At 43.6% G+C, this 19,966-nt stretch overlaps 2 protein-coding genes and 1 long non-coding RNA gene across 3 annotated transcripts in view; 1 reads left to right on the top strand and 2 right to left on the bottom strand.

The window, feature by feature from the left end:
* Positions 1-9,850, bottom strand: part of GLT1D1 (glycosyltransferase 1 domain containing 1) — an 84,178-nt gene extending 74,328 nt beyond the window's left edge. The window contains exons 1-2 of the mRNA XM_032791205.2: positions 9,669-9,850; positions 930-1,078 (exon numbers count right to left, since the gene is read on the bottom strand). Coding sequence (XP_032647096.1) covers positions 930-1,078; positions 9,669-9,736 — 217 coding nt within the window. The 5' untranslated portion in view covers positions 9,737-9,850. The remainder of the gene's footprint in view (positions 1-929; positions 1,079-9,668) is intronic.
* Positions 9,851-16,887: 7,037 nt separating this feature from the next.
* LOC142045859 (uncharacterized) lies at positions 16,888-18,029 on the bottom strand. The gene is made up of 2 exons (XR_012654753.1): positions 17,957-18,029; positions 16,888-17,115 (listed from the first exon to the last, which is right to left on the bottom strand). It is a non-coding gene; the product is annotated as an uncharacterized LOC142045859 (long non-coding RNA).
* SLC15A4 (solute carrier family 15 member 4) overlaps positions 17,655-19,966 on the top strand; it is a 58,512-nt gene continuing 56,200 nt past the window's right edge. Inside the window, exon 1 of the mRNA XM_032791203.2 lies at positions 17,655-18,280. Coding sequence (XP_032647094.1) covers positions 17,684-18,280 — 597 coding nt within the window. The 5' untranslated portion in view covers positions 17,655-17,683. The remainder of the gene's footprint in view (positions 18,281-19,966) is intronic.

Genomic DNA, 19,966 nt, shown 5'->3' with positions numbered 1-19,966 from the left:
CAGTCTTAACCCCTTTCATCAGCCTTTCCTGTAACCATTTTGTCTTGTCACAGAATAAAAATCACAATATACAGATTAACAGAGATTTTTATTTATTTGTATTCCAGAGTTCCCAGTCTGAATAGGGTTCCATTGTGACAGACACTGTACAAACGCATACTAACAGTAATAAATTGAACTTTAAAACTCCTAGTACCAGAAAGATAGAGACTTGGGGCCCTGAAAACTAATGTTATTTCCTGGTCTGTTGAAAGTAATCCATTATCTACATTTGACCCAATGTATAGACTTGGATGATCTGAAAATGAACTCAAGAATTGGACTGTATTTGCAATTTCAGCTGCTGACACTGTCTGTAATTGTGGAAGCCAGTGTTGCTAGCATGTCATTAATGGCAGACTAAAATTTTGTTCTACTTGGCCAGTTACAATAGAAGATTTTATTATTTGTCAGCTAACATGCTGTCTCCTGCAGTTTAGCTGGCATGACTGACAACTCAAAGTTATTTCATGTCTAGAAAACATGATTCATTTTTCAACAGAAAATCAAATTAGCCTCTCTCCTTTCTTCTGTTTGACCTCTGCTATACTTAGCCAAGCTATTATCATCCTCTGAAAGAGCACATTTGTTGAAAGTATCTTAATGTTACTGTAATGCTCTTATCTTACTGGAGTAAAAGTATTTAATTATAAAACACATTGTGTCCTTTAAAAGTACAATTACTTAGTTCTCTCTGCTGTGGATCAAGTCTCCCACAGAGAAACACTTTCAATGTTTATTAACATTTGTTGAAATGGATAAACTGAATAACTACATTATATATGGGTTTATGCACATTTTCCATTTGTAGCTATTTGTATTCATGCCTGCTTTCTTTCAGTCTCTTTCTTTTAAGGGTTATTTTTACTGCTAAATTGAAAGAGGATTACCTTGCAGAAGTCTGCCTCCTTTATAAAGATGAATAGCCAGAGCTGCTTCAAACTTCTCTGCAGAGATTAGATTTGCTATTTCAGATGGGTTCTCGTAGCCAGAAGCATCCTGAAGACTGCATGTGTGACCCACAGCTTCTAGATGATCCCTTCATCACAAAAACAATAGAACAAATGGAAGATGATTAATATTAATATGCTGCAGACTTGCCATTATGTTAAATAGCTTAATAAAAACATATTTTGCTTAAAAACTTTTATCCCCTAGATTCACCTTCCTTATGCAACCTGGGTTGGAAAATACTCTCATGAAAGCCCCTTTCTGATATCTTTATGTCCTTCTGATTTTTATTCAACAGGGTGTATGCTGCCAGCAATAGGATCTGCATCCCCTCACATGGCCCAATATTCCAAGGTACTGAGAACCATCAGCTCCCTTTGAAATCAATGAAAGTTGAAAACATTCAGCACATTGCAGGATCTGACTCTATGAACCTGATCCAATGTCCTTCAAATCACTGGAAAGACTCCCTTTGATTGCTGTACATGTTGGATCAGGCCCTCAGTGGACTGAATCCAGGGGGCCTTGTGAAAGAAAATATAAAAGCATCCAGTTAATTAATCCTATTAACAAAACTACCAAACCATCACCACCAAAAAAAAAAGTGCAACATAAAACTTTGTTCAGTGCAAAAGGATTTTAGGCTCAAGCAGAGGACTAAAAATTGTATTCCCCAGCCTCCTGCTAACACACTATTTGACCTTGGACTTCATTTCTCTTTGCTTCAGTTTACTCATCTGTAAAATGGGGTTAGTTCTCTATAATTGAGCCATTTATTAAAAAAATTATTTAACATGTTTTCATGAAGATACCAAAAATTAACGCAACTGAGATTTTAAAATATCAAGACAATTTATTATTTTTTATTGTTGGCTTTCAAGATGGTAATGATATACATTTTGCACAACATAATCTAACAATATTCTTCACATTAAAGCCCTGATACAAAGACTGTTAAAGTCAATGGAAAAACTTCCACTGATTAAAATGGGTTTTGGATCAGCAATCTACTTACTACCAGAGTGAAATTTTACATCCCCCTACTGAAACTGAGATCAGTTGACGGTTGTGCCACTGCCATTGGCCAGTGCAGGAACATGCCCGTATTTTGACAGAAACTTGCATATTGTGTCAGCAAAATATATATAAAATGACTTCAAATATGAAGTGTTTACATTTCCAGCATCATAAAAAGAACACTACATTTTTGTGGTCATTAGATATTACTCCAGTTGGTTCATTTCTCATCCACATATTAATTATTCTGGCATTAAAATCAGTGACTTCAATAGCTTCTTGAATATTATTCTTTTCCCCTTCTCTGTCGCTTCACAGCCTCTCAAAGAATGTAATTATCTGTCCTGGGAAGTTAGGCATCAGTGCAGAAATTGCTGCTAAAAATACTATAAAACGTCTTGAGGGTCTGGAAAGACTATTAGCACTATAACAGACAGAGCCTTATTGGCACAACATATGGTACTATATTTCTCCATTATATTGAACAGGAATTTATTTTACTTTGGATTTCACCATTTGAAATAAAACTAATAAATCAGAGTAAGCATTAATAAATAATAACATACAGCCAAATTGTAAGGCCTTTATTCACATTGTTGAGCAATTATTCACATGAGCAGTCCCATGTACTTCAGTTGGGGTGTTTACCAATGTATGAGGTTTAAAATTTGGTCCTAATTAAATAATAATGAACCGTACACCGCACAGCTGTAGAAATGCATTCTCTCAGGCAGGCAAGCAATCGGGGTGCTCATGCAAACATTTCACAAGTTCTCATGTGCTCATTAACTTGTCTAAAAGAATTTTTTTTCCCTTCAGTATTCCAATTAGCATACATCGCTATCATGTACAAGCAATATGTTTGCATGTTACAGTTAATTTGAAAATAACTCTCTTAACACCACACTCCAAGGACTTCAGAACCCAAGAAACTCAGCTAGAAATTCTGAGCTGACGCAATCTTGTCTAACTACAGGAGGTGATCATATTTCCTTTTGTCTTCAGTTACCACAGCTTCAAATTGCGTCGCTATTTTTTATCATTTCAGAAATTATGATGCAAACAAACACTCCAAAGTAATTTGGATCACTCATGAAACTGTTCCTGGGTGTTGCTCAATCGATGTTACTCTTTATATTTTGATCCCCTGTACATAACAAACTATCTGCTGAGGGACCCAGATGCAACATACTAAAGCCCTGACACCCATAGTCTTTAAGGTCAGATGGTACCATTACAATCACTCTTGCACAACGCAGGCCACAGAATCTCACCCACCCACTCCATAACAAACCCCTAACCTATGTCTGAGTTAGTGAAGAACTCAAATCATGGTTTAAAGACCTAAAGGTGCAGAGAATCCTCCAGCAAGTGACCCGTGCCCCACACTACAGAGGAAGGCAAAAAATCTCCAGGGCCTCTGCCAATCTGCCCTGGAGGAAAATTCCTTCCCGATCTCAAATATGGCGATCAGCTAAACCCTGAGCATGTGGGCAAGACTCACCAGCCAGCACCCAGGAAAGAATTCTCTGTAGTAACTCAGATCCCATCCCATCACAGGCCACTGGGCATATTTACCGCTAATAATCAAAGATCAATTAATTGCCAAAATTAGGCTATCCTAACACTTTTCGATCTTTTGTGTATATGTGGGACTTTATGGTGTTATCACTGGTGTTTAGTACAATTAAAAAAGCTTGGTCTGATCTACCCTATAGGGTTGCTATGTGCTCAGGTTCATCCCTTTTTCAAGGTAGCTGTCCCTTGAAATCTGTACGGGTGCTCAGTACACACTACCACTTGTCCAATTTTATTGGCTCAGGATCATCCTGGATGTCTTGGGGGGGGCGGTTTGTACCTCAGACGTAGCAAGCCCACCTCTCAGGCAAGATTGAACCATGTTTTAATCACGTCAAGAAACTGTGACTGGTTCCCTAATACTTTAGTTTTTGTAGTGTAGAAGTAGGATTGATTTGACTTGCCTTTCCCATGAGTGCCGAGCAGTGTATGTGTCGTAAAGAGCAACGCTCAAGCCAGATGAGAAAGGTGTCGAAAGGAGAGCTCTCTGCAGTTCTCGGCCCTGAACCAAGCTGATGGCTACCCAGATGACAAATTTCCCTACTCCAGCTCTAGCTGTTACATATGGGGACAGTGGGATCAATGGCAAAACCTGCCAACAGAGTGACCCTGACAGACGCAAATCAAAGCAGAACAATGGTGGTCTCAATGGTAAATGGAAGGGGAGACTTCCTTGCAGTGTTCTAAAAGATGGCTATTTATGAAGGACTCTCTTAAGGAAGTAGAGCTTTGAGTTGCCACTATTGAGGTCCTGGATGTGTCTAGAGGTGTGATAAAAAGCTGGACTCACTCTATGACTGGTTGTTCAGGGGCACATAAAAGATAATATACAATTTAGGAAGTTAAAATGAATACTTTGAAAATTCTTTACAATCCCTAATCCTGAAAACATTTATACACATGCCATTGAGTTCAATGTAACCACTCACTCTCATGCTTCAGGTTAAGCACATGCATAAATATCTGTGGGATCAGGGTGTTAAATAGGATTTATCTAAAGTATTAGAATTTGCAGAGTGCGATTTTCTTCCTCCATGAAAGGCTTATTTTCACTCAGGGAATGAAGAGAACAACTTCCTGTACACCTGAACACACACCACCACTTCAATGAGTATGAGGCGAGGATGTTTGGAGACTATTTTACAAGGTTTTTATTTTGTTCTGTTTTGAAAGCTCGCTGTCTGTGAAGTCACAGATGGCCCTGGATCAGGTCAAGGCATATTTACACTACTGATATATTTTGTTTTCTCGTCTCATAAAAATTGTGTATTCAAATTGTTTTGCCAATTCATAAACAAACACTTTTGGAATAAAAATAAATGCATTCTCTGCTTTCTGTAAGCGAACACACGTGACAGTGTTGAGCCTTGCAAGAAATAGTGAATTTTGAGGTAGTGTTTTCTCTATTGTTTCCTTGTAGAAATGTGGGTAAATTTCCAAAGGAACATCTGCATTACTGACTTTCTTTACTTCAGGCCAGATTTTGCCATCCTTACTTATCCTGAGTAGCACATTATTCCATGAACAGCCCAACTGAATTCAGTGCCCCAACATGTGGAGTAAAGTGCTTCTACACTGGAGTTTGGGTCTCAGAATCTGACAGTTGGCTGTTTCATTGGAGAGAAGTCAAATCAGAGGAATTGTGAATTGTTCACTACTCAGGCTGAAACAGATCATTTGTTATGGTCCAGCTGAATAATAACTTGGAGGCACAGCTTCAGTTGCATCACTTACAGACTCTAGAATTAAATAACCCAGTATTTAGAGAAACACTGTGAACTCTGGATTCACTTTACTGGATTTTGTTCTCTGTCTGTGGGCTTCAGTTACTTTCATTTTTTATCGTCTAGTATTTTTGGTAATAAAATTTGGATGCTGGTTATTGAACATAGTGCTGGGCATCTGGGACTCCTGCATTCCAGCGTTGGCTCAGCCACTGATTTACTGTTTGGCTGTAAGTAAATCCCTTCACTCTTGTATAGACCCAATTCTTCTCCTTTTAATTCTAAGGTGAACTTCAGGTACTCAGCACATTTCAAAATCAAGCTGTACGTCTCAGCTTCTTAATCTCTGGGAATAAGGAGAATACGCACCCACCACACTCACATAAGTGTTGTGAAAAGGCAAAGCAAGAGAAGTCTTTAATGCTGTGGCATACTGTAGATCTATACTGTTTGTTAGTAATACTGCTGGTAATATAAAATTATAAGGTGCAGTTCTTTTCTGACTGTGTGTGCCTATTCACGCTTTAATGAAGGACTTACATAGGAAAGCAATTTTTGTCTAACATGGCTACAAAAACCCAGGTGATGTTTTATGATCCATTTCATACATTCTTTCCCACTCTTATTGATTACTCCTGGGGGAGTTTTGCACCTGTGCACATGCACAGAATTTATGCCCCCTGCAGATCTTTTTGCTTCCCCACAGAAAAATGACTTTCTGATGGGGAAGCCATGGGAAGCCACAAGAGCGGTTACAGTGCGTGCCCCCCCCAGCAGTATGTTTCAGGTGCCCAGGGCAGCTGGCAGAGAAGTAAATCACTGTGGGACAGGGGGCAGAACTGGGGAAGACCCAGCTTGTGGCGCCTACCCTGCGCAGGACTCAGCTGCTAGTCCCTGCTGGGCTAGGGAGGATGAGACTTCCTCTTCCTCTGCATAGCATCTGGGGATGGGTCAGACCAACCCCCAGATTTCTCCCCCAGCTGCAGGAAGCTCTGCAAATTCCTTCCTCTCCCCCCACTGCCACACATCCACTTCCTGCACCCATTGCTCCTAAGCTGCAGGAGGAGGGATCCCTGTATAGGGAGCTGCTCCCCCATCCCCCATGAATCCAGACCCGCTCATACCTAGACCCTCCTGCTGAGCTCCATTCCCCCTGCACCTGGACCACCCCACTGAGCCCACTGCACCCAGATCCCCACCCCACTCCCCCAGCATTTGGACCACCACACCCAGACATCCCCCCACTGAGCTCTGTTCCCTCACACCCAGACCCCTGCTGAGCCTCAACCACCTTCACCTGGACCCCTTGCAAAGTCCCATTACTGTTGCACCCACAACTCCCCCTCCCCCCCCAACAATCACCTGTGTATCCAGATCCTTCCCCACACACTTGGATCCCCCCACACTAAGACCCTTCACACTTGGATCCTGCCTTGCTGAGCCTGCCTGCCCACACCTGGCACAGAGGGGCAGGGCCCTGGGGTGTTTCTGGGGCAGGCCAGTCCTGGCATTGTGTCAGGGTTAGGTGCAGCCTCACTGCGGAGTCCATGTCTGGGCAGGGAGCTGCACAATGATCTCCCACCTCTGTGCAACCAGGGGCCTGTGCTCCCCAATGTCATGCTGGAGCCTTCAAATTTATTTGACAAATAACATTTGCAGAATTTTTTATTTTTTTTGGTGCAGAACACCTTCAGGAGTATATTGATTTGCTGCATCTGGTTTGTCCTGGCTAGCAATCTGAAAAATTCAACACCAACACCCCCACCTGATTCCAGAGTTCATAGTACTTCATGCCCTACAAGTTTGTTTTGTGGTTCCAAACTGATTGGGTTTCCTGTGAGTTAAAATAGTCTGTGGTTCTTACATGCTGTAGCTTGCAACACCTGTGTTGTGTTTTGCACTATATCCACTCCTCTTCTTTGCTCCCCACCTTCAAAAAAACCCACTTTATTTTATATTCTCATTTTGAATGGGGTTGTACTGTACAATAAGTAATGGGGATAGAGTGACTGCTTCCAGGAACTTCTTTTTCTGTGTTTGTACAGTACCTAACACAACCGGGTCTTGGTCTATGATTAGGGCTCCTAGGTGTTACAGTAATAACGCCCCTTTTTTAAATACATTTCATACTACTACATTGATTCTCTTCCACAAAGCCTCCGTCAGCAGGCTGGTTTCCAAAGCTGTTGCTGAGTGTAAAGGGCCTAATCTTAAACCTATTGAAGTCAATGAAATAATTTCTACTTCAGCTGGTATTTGGATCAGGTCTGTATGCCTGAGCCTCAGAGGTAGTGACCAACCCAATTCCCAGTAAAGTCTATGGAAGCTGTAGGTATTTAAATTACAACTTTGAGAGGCTTTCACCATGAAACCAAATCTGTCCTCATATAACCATTTTTGGTTTGAAACTGTCTTATCAGCGAACTTTGTTCCTCTCCCTTACAATAAGAATGAGGCACCTTTATTTGCACACTATACACTATTCTTGTGAGTGTAACAAACTGTAAGGATGGCCAGCAGTTTACAATTACTCCTGTACACCTTCAACCATTCACACTTATTTAATCAACATCAATTTTTCTTTAATTTCTCCCTCCCTTGGACATCTCCTTCCAAACAGCATAGGTGGAGGGAATTAACAGATGATTTGTGTTGGCTTGAAATGAGTACACCCCAACAGATTCATAGATTCTAGAACTGGAAGGGACCTCGAGATCCATTGTGGAGTGGGACTTTCAAAACTGCATTCGTGAGGGACAATTACTCTGCTTCTAGGGCCCGAAGTCAGTAGTTTTCTCTCTAGAAGTAGAGCTGAACCCAATGAAGTTTCACTCTGCTTGTCAACAGGTTCAGCTGTGTAAGTCCTTTTGGAATGCAGTACTCATCACTTGTTGGGACTGTAAATGTTGGAATGTGAGGCCTCAGGAGTGGAGGATGAATGGGGAATACTTGCCTTCTGCAGGTTTCAGAGAGGTAAGTCATGTTAGTCTGTATCAGCAAAAACAATGAAGAGTCCAAACATGAAATCTCACTAGTTTTATGCTTTTAATCATAATGCTCTTTTCTCACACATCTTATAGAAAAGTAAAACTACAAAGTAAACAGTAGCATCAGCAATACTGCAATAATACTATGTATTTGTACAGTGCCATTAGTTCAAAGATTTCAAAGTACTTTATATTCATTAATGAAGCTTCACACTGCTTATAGGAAGTATGTACTAGGACTTGTCTACATGGGGAAACTGACCAGAATAGTTATTGCACTTTAAATTCACATCCTATCTTATCTTGGGTAAGTTCTTTGTGTAGACAAGCTCTTAGCAATCTGATTTTACAAGTGGATAAACAGAGGCACACAGGGTGGTTACCTGACATCACACAATGTAGAAGAGGTAGGGAAAATATGTAAGAATCCTGATTCCCAGTTCCCTGATCAGACACAGATAAAAATATTCATTTTATGGAGAGAGAACTTTTTAGAAGCTCTATGTAGCACCCACCTTATTAACCTGACATGCCTCAAGTCTCCCTGATTTAGAGGTTGTGATGCTTCTTTTGTGACTTATTTTGAGGTTGTGTTTATAGTCTCAACCTCTCTGAATGAAGGACTTTTTCAGGGCCTGAAAGAAGCCCTGATAGGAAAATACGTTATGCTGCACCCACTCTTCACATGGCTGTCCCTATGGAAGTGGACAGGGGGGTGGGGGAAGGAGGGAAGGTTTACACACAAAGGAATTCACCCACATCTTTTGGAATGGGTGAGAAAGAGAGACAGGCAGCATGCTCTCTTACCCATGTGGATAAAAGGGAGGTCAGGCACAAGGGAGCCGACAGCTCCACCTTGCCCTGGTGGGGAGGCAGGGACAACACGGGGAGGGGTACCCCCTTGTCTCTGTGGATGAGGAAACAGGCATAGAGTGCCCCCATTTTTCTTATGCAAGGGGGAAAAGCAGACGTGGGAAAATCCTCCTTAAGAATGGAGAAGGCAAATCCCAGGGCGTCCCTCCTTGCCCCCGTGAACGTGGGGAAGAGAAGTAAGGGGGGTCCAGGGGAGCCCCTGGCCCCTGTGAACGGGGGAGAGAGCAGCGGAGAGAGGCAGGCGCAGGGGAGCCCCCGGCCCCTGTGAACTGGGGAGGGAGCCGCGGAGAGAGGAGGGTCCAGGGGAGCCCCTGGCCCTCGTGAACGGGGGAGGGAGCAGCGGAGAGAGGCAGGCCCAGGGGAGCCCCCGGCCCCCGTGAACCGGGGAGGGAGCCGCGGAGAGAGGAGGGTCCCGGGGAGCCCCAGGCCCCCGTGAACGGGGGAGGGAGCAGCGCAGAGGCAGGCCCGGGGGAGCCCCCTGAACAGAGCCAGCACTTACTGTATCCTGCCCGCGGTGGTAGCGTTCCCCGTCTGGGCTCGGAGACAGGCCAGCAGGAGCAGCCTCATCGCGGCGCGTCTCGCCCCACCGGGCCCGGCGGCAGCTACGGGCAGCTCCCAAGCAGGGCCAGGGCAGGGAGCCACTTTGCGGCCGCTCCCATCCCTCCGAAGCGGCGTTACCTGCTGGCGGCTGCCGCTGCCTGCGGTCCGGCCCCACAACGGCACCCCGGCCGCCGGAGCCCGGAGTTAGAGTTCCGCCTCCCGCCTGCTCCTTACGGCGGAGCGCAGGGCGGGGAGGGGGCAACCAGACGCTCCCAGTCCCTCGCCAGCACCACTAGCCAGTGACAAATGCACACAGGGGCTCCAGCCGTAAGTGTGGGGCCAAGCCCGATTCTGAGTGGATCGGGCCACCCAGGAGCGAGAGAGACAGACCTGAGGGGGGCTGACTCCTCTTTAAACTCCCCAACACTGATCTAGCCTGTCAGGCCAGTAACGTGAGAGAGAGAGAGAGACTCCCCCTACCCCTGCAGATTCAGGTCTAACAAAGCCCCAGTGTTGCTTCACTTGCACCACTTTTACACTGGTGACTTGAGTTGGGTTACTCCTGACTGACACCACTCAAAGGCCCTGTCCACACTAGAAAGTTGTACCTCTTTAACTATGCCAGCATAGTCAAAGTGATATAACCTGCCCTAGTTTGGACCCAGCTATATTAGTATAAAGGGGTGGGGGCTGTTATACACATCGGAAGTATATACCAGTATAGGTACACCACACTAGGAAGGATTTGCAGATATGATATATGGGCATACCATATTGGCAGAGTACTCCTTATATGGGTCCAGTATATAATGGCAAAAGTGGCATAGCTTATTCCAGTCCCCCTTAGGGAATTTTGCTAGCACAGCTATGTTGGTCACAACTCAAACCTCATCACACCCCTGACCAACATACATATGCCTGCAAAAGTTTGCAATATAGACTGGACCTTTATACTGATATAACTGCTAGGGCTTTTACTGGTATAATTATGTTGGTTGTAAAAAAAAGTCACATCCCTTACGTGATCTACCAGTAAAGTTTTTATGCCCTTAGTGAGATTAGAATTAGAACTTGAGAGAGAAACATATGCTTTCTTCCTCACACATGCACATAGCTGAAAGACACACACCTATCCTTACTGCATACACATTACTGAGCGAAAACTTTCCCAATATTAGAAGCATCCAGATCTGGGATTTTTATTTTAGCCTAGCACAAATTAGCATATGCATATCCACGCTAACTGTGTATGCTCACATGCATGCATTTAAACAGAGCTGCCCAATGTGCATTAGAGAGATTAAAGATTGATGCATGCATCTGACGAAGTGGGTATTCACCCACGAAAGCTCATGCTCCAATACCTCTGTTAGTCTACAAGGTGCCACAGAACTCTTTGCTGCTTTTACAGATCCAGATTAACACGGCTACCCCTCTGATATTAAAGATTGAGGCTCCCTCCAAATGAATGAGATGTGGCAAATCAACACATATTAACAAAGAAATGGCCCGTTAGGAATATTTCATCAAACCAAGGGTGATTTATAAAGGCTACATGTTTTCCTTTTTTCCCCATTGTTCTGTTTTGCATGTGCAAAGAAACCAATCATCTGTCAAACAACAGCCCACAAAAATACGTATCTTACTGTACTCTGTAATAATATTTCTGCTGTATGTGTTTGCATTTTTTGATATAGTAATTGGATGTGAATGTGTTATCCATCAAGATGAAAACCAAATGAAAAAATTAGTAGATCCAAATTTTCTCAACATTAGGCGCATTCAGATCTGGGATTTTGGTTTGAGCCCATCACAAGTGTAAAAACTGCACCTTTCTTTCAGAAATATTTTCCACAGAATAAATTTTTGAACCTTATGGGAGGACTTAGGATTTGTCTTCACTACTGCACTGCAGTGGCACATATGTCTGGTGAAGACACACTACATTGCACTCTCCCATCGACGTAATTAGTCCACCTCAATAAGAGACGGAAGCTATGTCAGCAGGAGAGTGTGGCATAGTGTGGAGTAGATACTGCTTTAAGTTGATGTAACTTACATCGCTCAGAGGGGTGGTTTTTTTCATACCCCTGAATGATGTCAATTACATTGACATAAGCAGAAGTGTAAACAAGCCCTTAGAAATCCTGGCCAGAATTATTATACCTCTCAAGAACTAAGGCTTAGTAAGCCCTTCTTTTATCTGATTTAAATAGGAATATTCATCTTGAACAAATTACATGGAGGAAAAGTAAATTCTTTGTTTTTTAGAATGCAGAAATCCTCACATGGGGGAAACAGAGTCCCAATTAGAGAGATGGAATCTTGGACACTTTCAAAATGTAGTATTCCTGAATAGATCATAAAATAGCCTGCCTGGATCCTAGATTTTCAAGAATTAAAATTTCCAGGGTGATGAAGACCAATCAATGGAGTATATTCAGGGAAGTTGTAATCATTTTGTACAGGTGTGCCTGTGCTTTTCAAGGATGGGGGCAGAGGGAGGAGGGTGTGTGTGTATGTGTGACCGAGGTCCCAGTGGGGGCCTACTTTAAGCACATCACTTTTACCTGGGTCAGGCTTACTTTTAAAATCTTCACTAGCCAACAATCCATCACTCACCAAGACTATACCCCAGTGGTCAGCAACCTTTCAGAAGTGGTGTGCCGAGTCTTCATTTATTGATTCTGATTTAAGGTTTCACGTACCAGTAATACATATTAACATTTTTAGAAGGTCTCTTTCTGTAAGTCTATAATATATAACTAAACTATTGTTGTATGTAAAGTAAATAAGGTTTTTAAAATGTTTAAGAAGCTTCATTTAAAATTAATTAAAATGCAGAGCTCCCCGGACCGGTGGCCAGGACCCAGGCAGTGTGAGTGTCACTGGAAATGAGATTGTGTGCCGCCTTTGGCACGTGTGCCATAGGTTGCCTACTCCTGCTATACCTTTTCCTTCCTCAGTTAGGGCTTTAACCTGTCCATCAGGTTTAATCTGCTCTAGAGAAACATTTCCTGAGCCTTATCTAATGCCAGATTCACTTCTGAAATACCAGACAGACACTCAGAAATTTCTTCCACATATGCACTGCCTTTTTGTACAGATAAACAGCTATCTTTCTCAGACAAACATTTGGAGAAACCCTCCATAGGTAAATCCTTGCCCCCAATAGATAGAGGTTTACGATTATTTCTTTCCTATGACTGGTTTATCTTATCAACTTGACTGAACAAAGCCTTAACGCCATCCCCAATCAAAAGATCCTTAGGCAATAACTTCCTTACACCAGCTATAACTTCATGTTTAACACCATTCCATTCACGATGGATTCTGGCTAAAGGCACACTTACAGTAAACTCACAGAGGATTGCAATATTCACACTCTGCTCTGGTAAGTAATCTTCCTCTTTGACAAAATCTGCTTTAACAAGAGTGACATTAGAAGCTCTAATTTGCCCTAAACAGCTTTTACCATTGACTTTTACATTCTCTGTATAAATTATGAGGTTATTTTTACTTCAGGACACAGTAAAAGCATTTTCATAAAAGGTGTCAGTGTTGGGGTATATTTGGTTACCCTTTTTCCAGTCATAGCAAAACTGGTTACACACAGGTTTCAGAGTAGCAGCCGTGTTAATCTGTATCCACAAAAAGAACAGGAGTACTTGTGGCACCTTAGAGACTAACACATTTATTTGAGCATAAGCTTTGATGAGCTACAGTCCACTTGATCAGATGCATAGAATGGAACATATAGTAAGAAGATATATATATACACACACAGAGAACATGAAAAAGTGGAAGTAGCCATACCAACTGTAAGAGGCTAATTAATTAAGATGAGCTATTATCAGGAGGAGAAAAAAAACGTTTGCAGTGATAATCAAGATGGCCCATTTTAGACAGCTGACAAGAAGGTGTAAGGATACTTACACACAGACAACAGCTTAGAGTCAAACAACATACCAACATTGTTACAGACTGGATAGATTCTATCCCCACCTTTGTTGTTGAGAGGAGCTTGCTCTCCGGGATGATACAGTTCCTGTTCCTTTATTCTTTTGATTTGGAGCTTAAGTCTGTCCACTTTTGCTTTAGCCAGCGGCGGCTCCAGGCACCAGCGCTCCAAGCACGTGCCTGAGTCGGCAAGCCGCTGGGGGCGCCCTGTCGGTCCCTGCGAGGGCGGCAGTCTGGCAGCCTTCAGTGGCGTGCCTGCAGGAGGTTCGCAGGTCCCGTGGATTCAGCGGCAGGTACGCCGAAGCCGCGGGACCAGCAGACCTCCTGCAGGCGTGCTGCTGAAGGCAGCCTGCCTGCTGTGCTTGGGGCGGCAAAAAAGCTAGATCCGCCCTTGGCCTTAGCTTCTAATTCCTGGAATCGAATATATGCCATTTTTCGTTCAGGTTCAAAACACAAGCGTTCTCATTCCATATCAGCTATTTTTTGCTTTTCCTGCAATCGAAGATATGCTACTCTTTGTTCATGTTCAAACTGCTGCTGGTTTCCTACTGCAAGCATTTTTGCTGAGTCTGCTTCCTTATGACTGGCAGTTAACAGATATTTCAGTTCCTGCTCTGGGGCCTTTTTCTTTTTCTCTGTGAGCACAATTCTTCCAGGCTTTTTCTGTCAGGATCTTGATCTACATTAGAAGATTTGGATTCCCCATCAGGCCCAGATTAAAGAATTTTAGGATCCTGTGCACTATTGCAATCCCAAACTCCCTCCCAGAGCTTGCACCCATTCCTACACCCCAACACCCTGCCCCAGGCGAAGCCCAGAGCCCCCTCCCACATCGCAACCTCCAGCTGGAGCCCACAGCCCAGCCCTCTCTCCTGCACCACAACCTCTTGCCCCAGCCCTAAGCCTTCTCCTGCACCCAAATTCCCTCCCAGAGTTCACCCCCTCTGCCCCAGCCTGGTGAAAGTGAGTGAGAGTGGGGGACAGCGAGTGATGGAGGGAGGGGGATGCAGTGAACATGGCAGGGCCTCAGATGGGGCAAGGCAAGAGTGGTTGGGTTTGTGTGATTAGATAGTTGGAAACCCTACTCCTAATTCAAAAGTAAGTAAGTAACCAAGGAAGGGAAAACAATTCTCCATCCATTTATCTGGTGTTGATTAAACTTTCCTGGAAAGACTTCATAGCTTTTTCAGAAGGGTCTCCCCTGCTTTGAAAAACTCACACCTACTTCCTTCATAAAATGTTGACTTTCCATGGAAAAGCCATTATTCTTATGCAACACCAATTGGTATACATTCATCCTGGGTTTATCCTCATGCAGGAGTTTTAAATGTACTGTAGCTAAAAATGTTCTTATTTGGAGAAAAATGATAAATTTCTCTGGTGAAGCCACTTTATTTCATAAACAGTAAGTTCAGTAGATACAGCTGCTTTTGAATTTCACTGCGACTGTCATAACTACTTATTTCTCAGTACTGAAAAGACAATAACATTTTTATAATGTGCGTCTCTAATATTAAATATGACTATTTCAGTGTTCCAAGATGTTTTTAACAGTTGGTGGATGGGCCAATATAAAACGTCACCTCACTGTTGCTAAAATAATTTGTGCAGGGACTGGAATGTGATGTCTTTGTATATTAAAAGCAGCAAAGAGTCCTATGGTACCTTATAAACTAACAGACATTTTGGAGCATGAGCTTTCGTGGGTGAATACCCACTTCGATGGATGCGTGTATTCACCCACGAAAGTTCATGCTCCAAAACATCTGTTAGTCTATAAGGTGCCACAGGACTCTTTGCTGCTTTTACAGATCCAGACTAACACGGCTACCCCCTGATACCTGTGTATATTAAAGTGTGCCCTAATGCAAAGGAATGTTATCTACTTGGTAGTCTCTGGCCACTGTCATTAGAAACCTTAGATGATGTAATCACACTAGTTGCATCTAGGTGCCTAGTACACAAAATTAGGTAAGTCATATAAACCTAAAATTTTGATCATCTTCTGTTAAATTATTGGTAACTTTCCAACAATAATTTACAAACATGAGATCCTTCATCTACGTTTGGCTTTATGAACTTTGCGGCACTTCGTCAATAAGTTTAAACATTAAGTTGAGCAAATATATTTCATGAGTCACTTCCACGGGGTCAGTATGTTATTTACAAAAGCCCTTCTTTAAAGATAAGTGCATTTTTTACTGGGACCAGCTGTTTAATTAGCAACACTTAGCTACACTCCTTTACTGACAATTATAAAATCTTGATTTGCAACCAGATGCCTGGGTGTGGTGGTATATTGTCAATCTGCCCTTTTACTGAAAACAGGAAGAGTGCAATATCTCTTCCATTTTATTATAGAAAACATTTTACCTTAGGGCCTGATCCTATAACACATACTTCTGAGCATAGTGTTTGCCTTTGTGGCTAGTCCCAATGAAATATTAAATGCCCTTATTCATGATAAATTGCACTTACTCACAAAATTAGGCCCATTAACTTCAACTGCTAATTAACATAAGCAAAGGTGGCAAAAGGGGAACTTCAAGGCCCTGATCCAGCAAACACTGACAAGCATGGTTAATTTTACTGCCTGAGTAGTCCCACTGACATCAAGGCCTTAATTTCTTCAGGTGATCTGGTGACACATTGTAAAACTGAAATATAGTGAGAGAAAAAAATAAAAGACAAGTCTAAACTGTGCTTCCTAATCACTTATCTTTCACATCTTCCACATTACCACCAAATGCTAACTATAAATATTAATAATTTTGAAGATGTGTCAATTGATCAATTTATAATATCAGTGTGACGCAAAAGCATTACATAAACAATGGGGACAGTTTAAACTGAGAATTCCATTTTTTCCAAGATGATGTTTTCCTCTGTCATTCCTATTTTCTTAGTTTTCTTTTTTCTGACTATGAACTGCAGCAAGAGCAATAATCACATTTTCATAGTAATATTTTATTATTATACAAGCAAATTTAATTTTAATTCAGTGTTGAAATCAGAAAAGGAGAAGATTAACTGGTCCATCTATTTCAAAGTATGAAGACAGGATCTTTTTCAGGCTATGACCATTTAAAGAAGTGAAAATGAAAAAAATTATCAGAATTAGGCTCTATATATACCATGAAAATGGCAGCAGCATAAGAACCTAAAAAGAATAGAAACTATGTGGGTTTTCCTGGAAATGAGTGAGAGGCAGCAGGGTATTTCATTGTTTATGGCCAAAATTTATTTCCAAAGAAGAACTCCTAATGTACTTGCTTGACATAAATTGTGTGTAAAATCATGATCCTTTTCTATTATACCATCCCCCCTCAATCCACTTGTCCCATTCTTTGTTGTTATCCCTTGTTTTGTTGAGGGTTGAATTACCACATAAGGTCCTGAATCTATTATTTCATCTTTCAAGTAAAGTGGTGTGCATGCCTATAGGACTGTATAAATAACATAAAATCAGAGAGCGTAATAAAGATTATCTATTATTTGGCATAGAATAATATGCCAAAACACAATCACAAGACAGTAGTTCCTGGTCCTCTTAAGACAATGCAGGCCCAAGAGCATCAGGAACTCAGGTGGGTGGAAAGTAACTATTGTGTGGCCCCATCATTGTAGCACCTGGAGTCTAAACTCACCCCACAGACAAACTAGCCAGGGATGTTTAATACTGCCACCCAGGGCTCACATACCCCCTGCAACACCTCCCACCAGTCAGCCCCGCCCCGCCCAGCCACGTCACTCCGCCCCCGGGGCGGGACCTGGCTAGGGGCAGCCCCCGCTCAACACCTGCGCGCGGAACCCGGAAGCGCCATCGCGGAGTGATAGCCGAAGCAGCCAATCAGCGCGTACAGCCTGGGCCGAGTGGGCGGGGCTGGAGCCCTAACGAGAGACCCGAGGAGGGGGGCAGGAGAAGTTTCTTTGCCGGGGGAGCGTTAGCTGAGGGGGCGCTGGGCGCCGGCGGCAGCGGGGACGGAGGCGGCGGAGGGGCCCGGCGTTGGCGCCATGGAGGGGCCCCGCGGGGCTGATCCCGGAGAGCGGAGCCCCCTGCTGGGGAGAGGCAGCGGCAGGTGGAGGGGCCGGGGTCCGCCCGGGGGCCCCAGCTCCTTCCAGGGCCGGCGCCTGGCCTGCGCCGCCGTGCTGCTGGCCGAGCTGCTGGAGCGGGTGGCCTTCTACGGCATCACCTCCAACCTGGTGCTTTTCCTCAACGGGCCCCCCTACAGCTGGGAGGGCGCCCAGGCCAGCCAGGCCCTGCTGATCTTCATGGGCATCACCTACCTGGTCTCGCCCTTCGGCGGCTGGCTGGCCGACGCCCTGCTGGGCAAATTCGGCACCATCCTGCTCAGCCTGGCGCTCTACCTGCTGGGCATGCTGGCCTTCCCGGCCCTGGCTGCCTCGGGCCCCCGGCAGGCCCTCTGCGGGAAGATCGCTCTGGTCAGCATCGAGAACTCCTCCTCCTTGGCTGCCAACGCCACCCTCGCCCCCTGCTCCGAGGAGGGCGCCAGCCGCTACTGCTCCATCGCCGTCTTCGCCGGCTTGGCCCTGGTGGGCTTGAGCGTGGGCTCCGTCAAAGCCAACATCACCCCGTTTGGGGCCGACCAGGTGAAGTATCGCCCGACAGCCGCCGCCTCGCCTCGGTATCGGATCCAGGGGTGTGGGAGGTGACTGCCGCTTTGGGAGTGGGCAACTCGCCTGTAGAGTCAGACACTTCAAGGTTAGGAGAAGGGCCAGTTGATCATCTAGCCCAGTGGCTCTCAAACTTTTTTACTGGTGGGCCCTTTCATATACTAAGCCTCTGAGTGTGACCCCCACCCCTTATAAATTAGAAACACTTTTTTATATATTTAACACCATTATAAATGCTGGAGGCAAAGCGAGGTCTGCGATGGAGGTTGACACCTTGTGATCTCCCATGTAATAATCTCGTGACCTCCTGAGGGGTCCCAACCCCCCCCGTTTGAGAACCCCGGATCTAGTCTGTACCTCTGTCCAACACTGCACGCAGAACTTCACTTTTTAACTTGTAGCAACTATGTTAATCCAATGTAGGGTCTTTATGGCCCTTTGGCAAAGTTAGCCACCACAGCCACATGCAGCTATTTTCTTGACTATCCAGATCAGGTTTTCCATATCTCCAAGCAACATTACTCTTATATAAATGTGGTAAGGGACCTAGTGTTGTGGGGTCCATCTGTGCCAGCATTATGCCCCTCAAGGTCCAGAAGTACCTGACATACTGGAATTGTATTAGTTTTATGGGTGTTTCAGTTGGATTGTGTGGGTCCCCTCAGGGTTAGCTCTGTATAATCCCCATGATAGTTGTTTGTTTAACATTGTGTCAGACTGGAGCCTGGCAGGTGAAAGAGCTGCTGTAAACACAGTAAATTCATTAACAGCATGGTCTTTCATGCAGATATAGGTCCTGTCAACACAATATCTCTCTCTTCGGATTGGGTGAGGGATCGTTCATTGGATCATCACTGCAGAGCAAAATGACTATATGAAAGATTTGACAGACAGTACAGCGTAATCTAACTTTGCACAGCATATTACATACTGTTTGTATAGTCCTCTTAGACTGGGGGTAATAATAATACAAAGCACTACTATTGCGCACTCCAGTTAGAGATGTAAAATTATTTTACAAAGAATAGCAATATTATTCCCACTTCATGGATTATGAATCTCATGTATAAAGAGCATGTGACTCGACTAAGTAAACAGTTTTAGTTAGTGGCATAGCAGAGAGTAGAACTGATTTCTTAACTCCTTGTCCTGTGTTCCTTCACTGGACAATTGAGTTCTGGTCTCTGTGAATATTACCGAATTTTTCATAAGAAGAGGGGATTATCACAGTGTCTGTGCCAAAAGTCCCTCCCTTCTCCCTGCGTGGAATCTTGTGCAGTTTATCATATGTAGCGTGGCTCTGCCCTTTGTTGGCATATAACTTGGGAAGGTCTTTGGGACCTTTCTGGGTGAAAGGTGTTATGTAAATACTAAAAGTGTTGCGTAAACATTGTCATAGCCCAGAATTGAACATCCTCAGTGTATGGGTTGTGTCAAAGCAAGTATAACTCCCTTGTGAGCCCATCAAGTACAGTAGCTTCCATACAACTTTATCTTGTAAGACACTTTTCAAAATGTCTGTCCCCAAAACACTTTATGAAGGTAAATAAATAACAGATGAATAATGGCAGACACAGAGTAAAAAAAGAACTATCATCACTAATAGTAAAGCTGCCTTTTAAGGAAAAATAAAAACTTTCCCCACTAGTGTTCAATCAAAGA

Source organism: Chelonoidis abingdonii, chromosome 22 (assembly GCF_003597395.2).
Source record: "Chelonoidis abingdonii isolate Lonesome George chromosome 22, CheloAbing_2.0, whole genome shotgun sequence".
Lineage (NCBI taxonomy): Eukaryota > Metazoa > Chordata > Testudines > Testudinidae > Chelonoidis > Chelonoidis abingdonii.
This window is presented reverse-complemented; position numbering and strand designations above follow the sequence as displayed.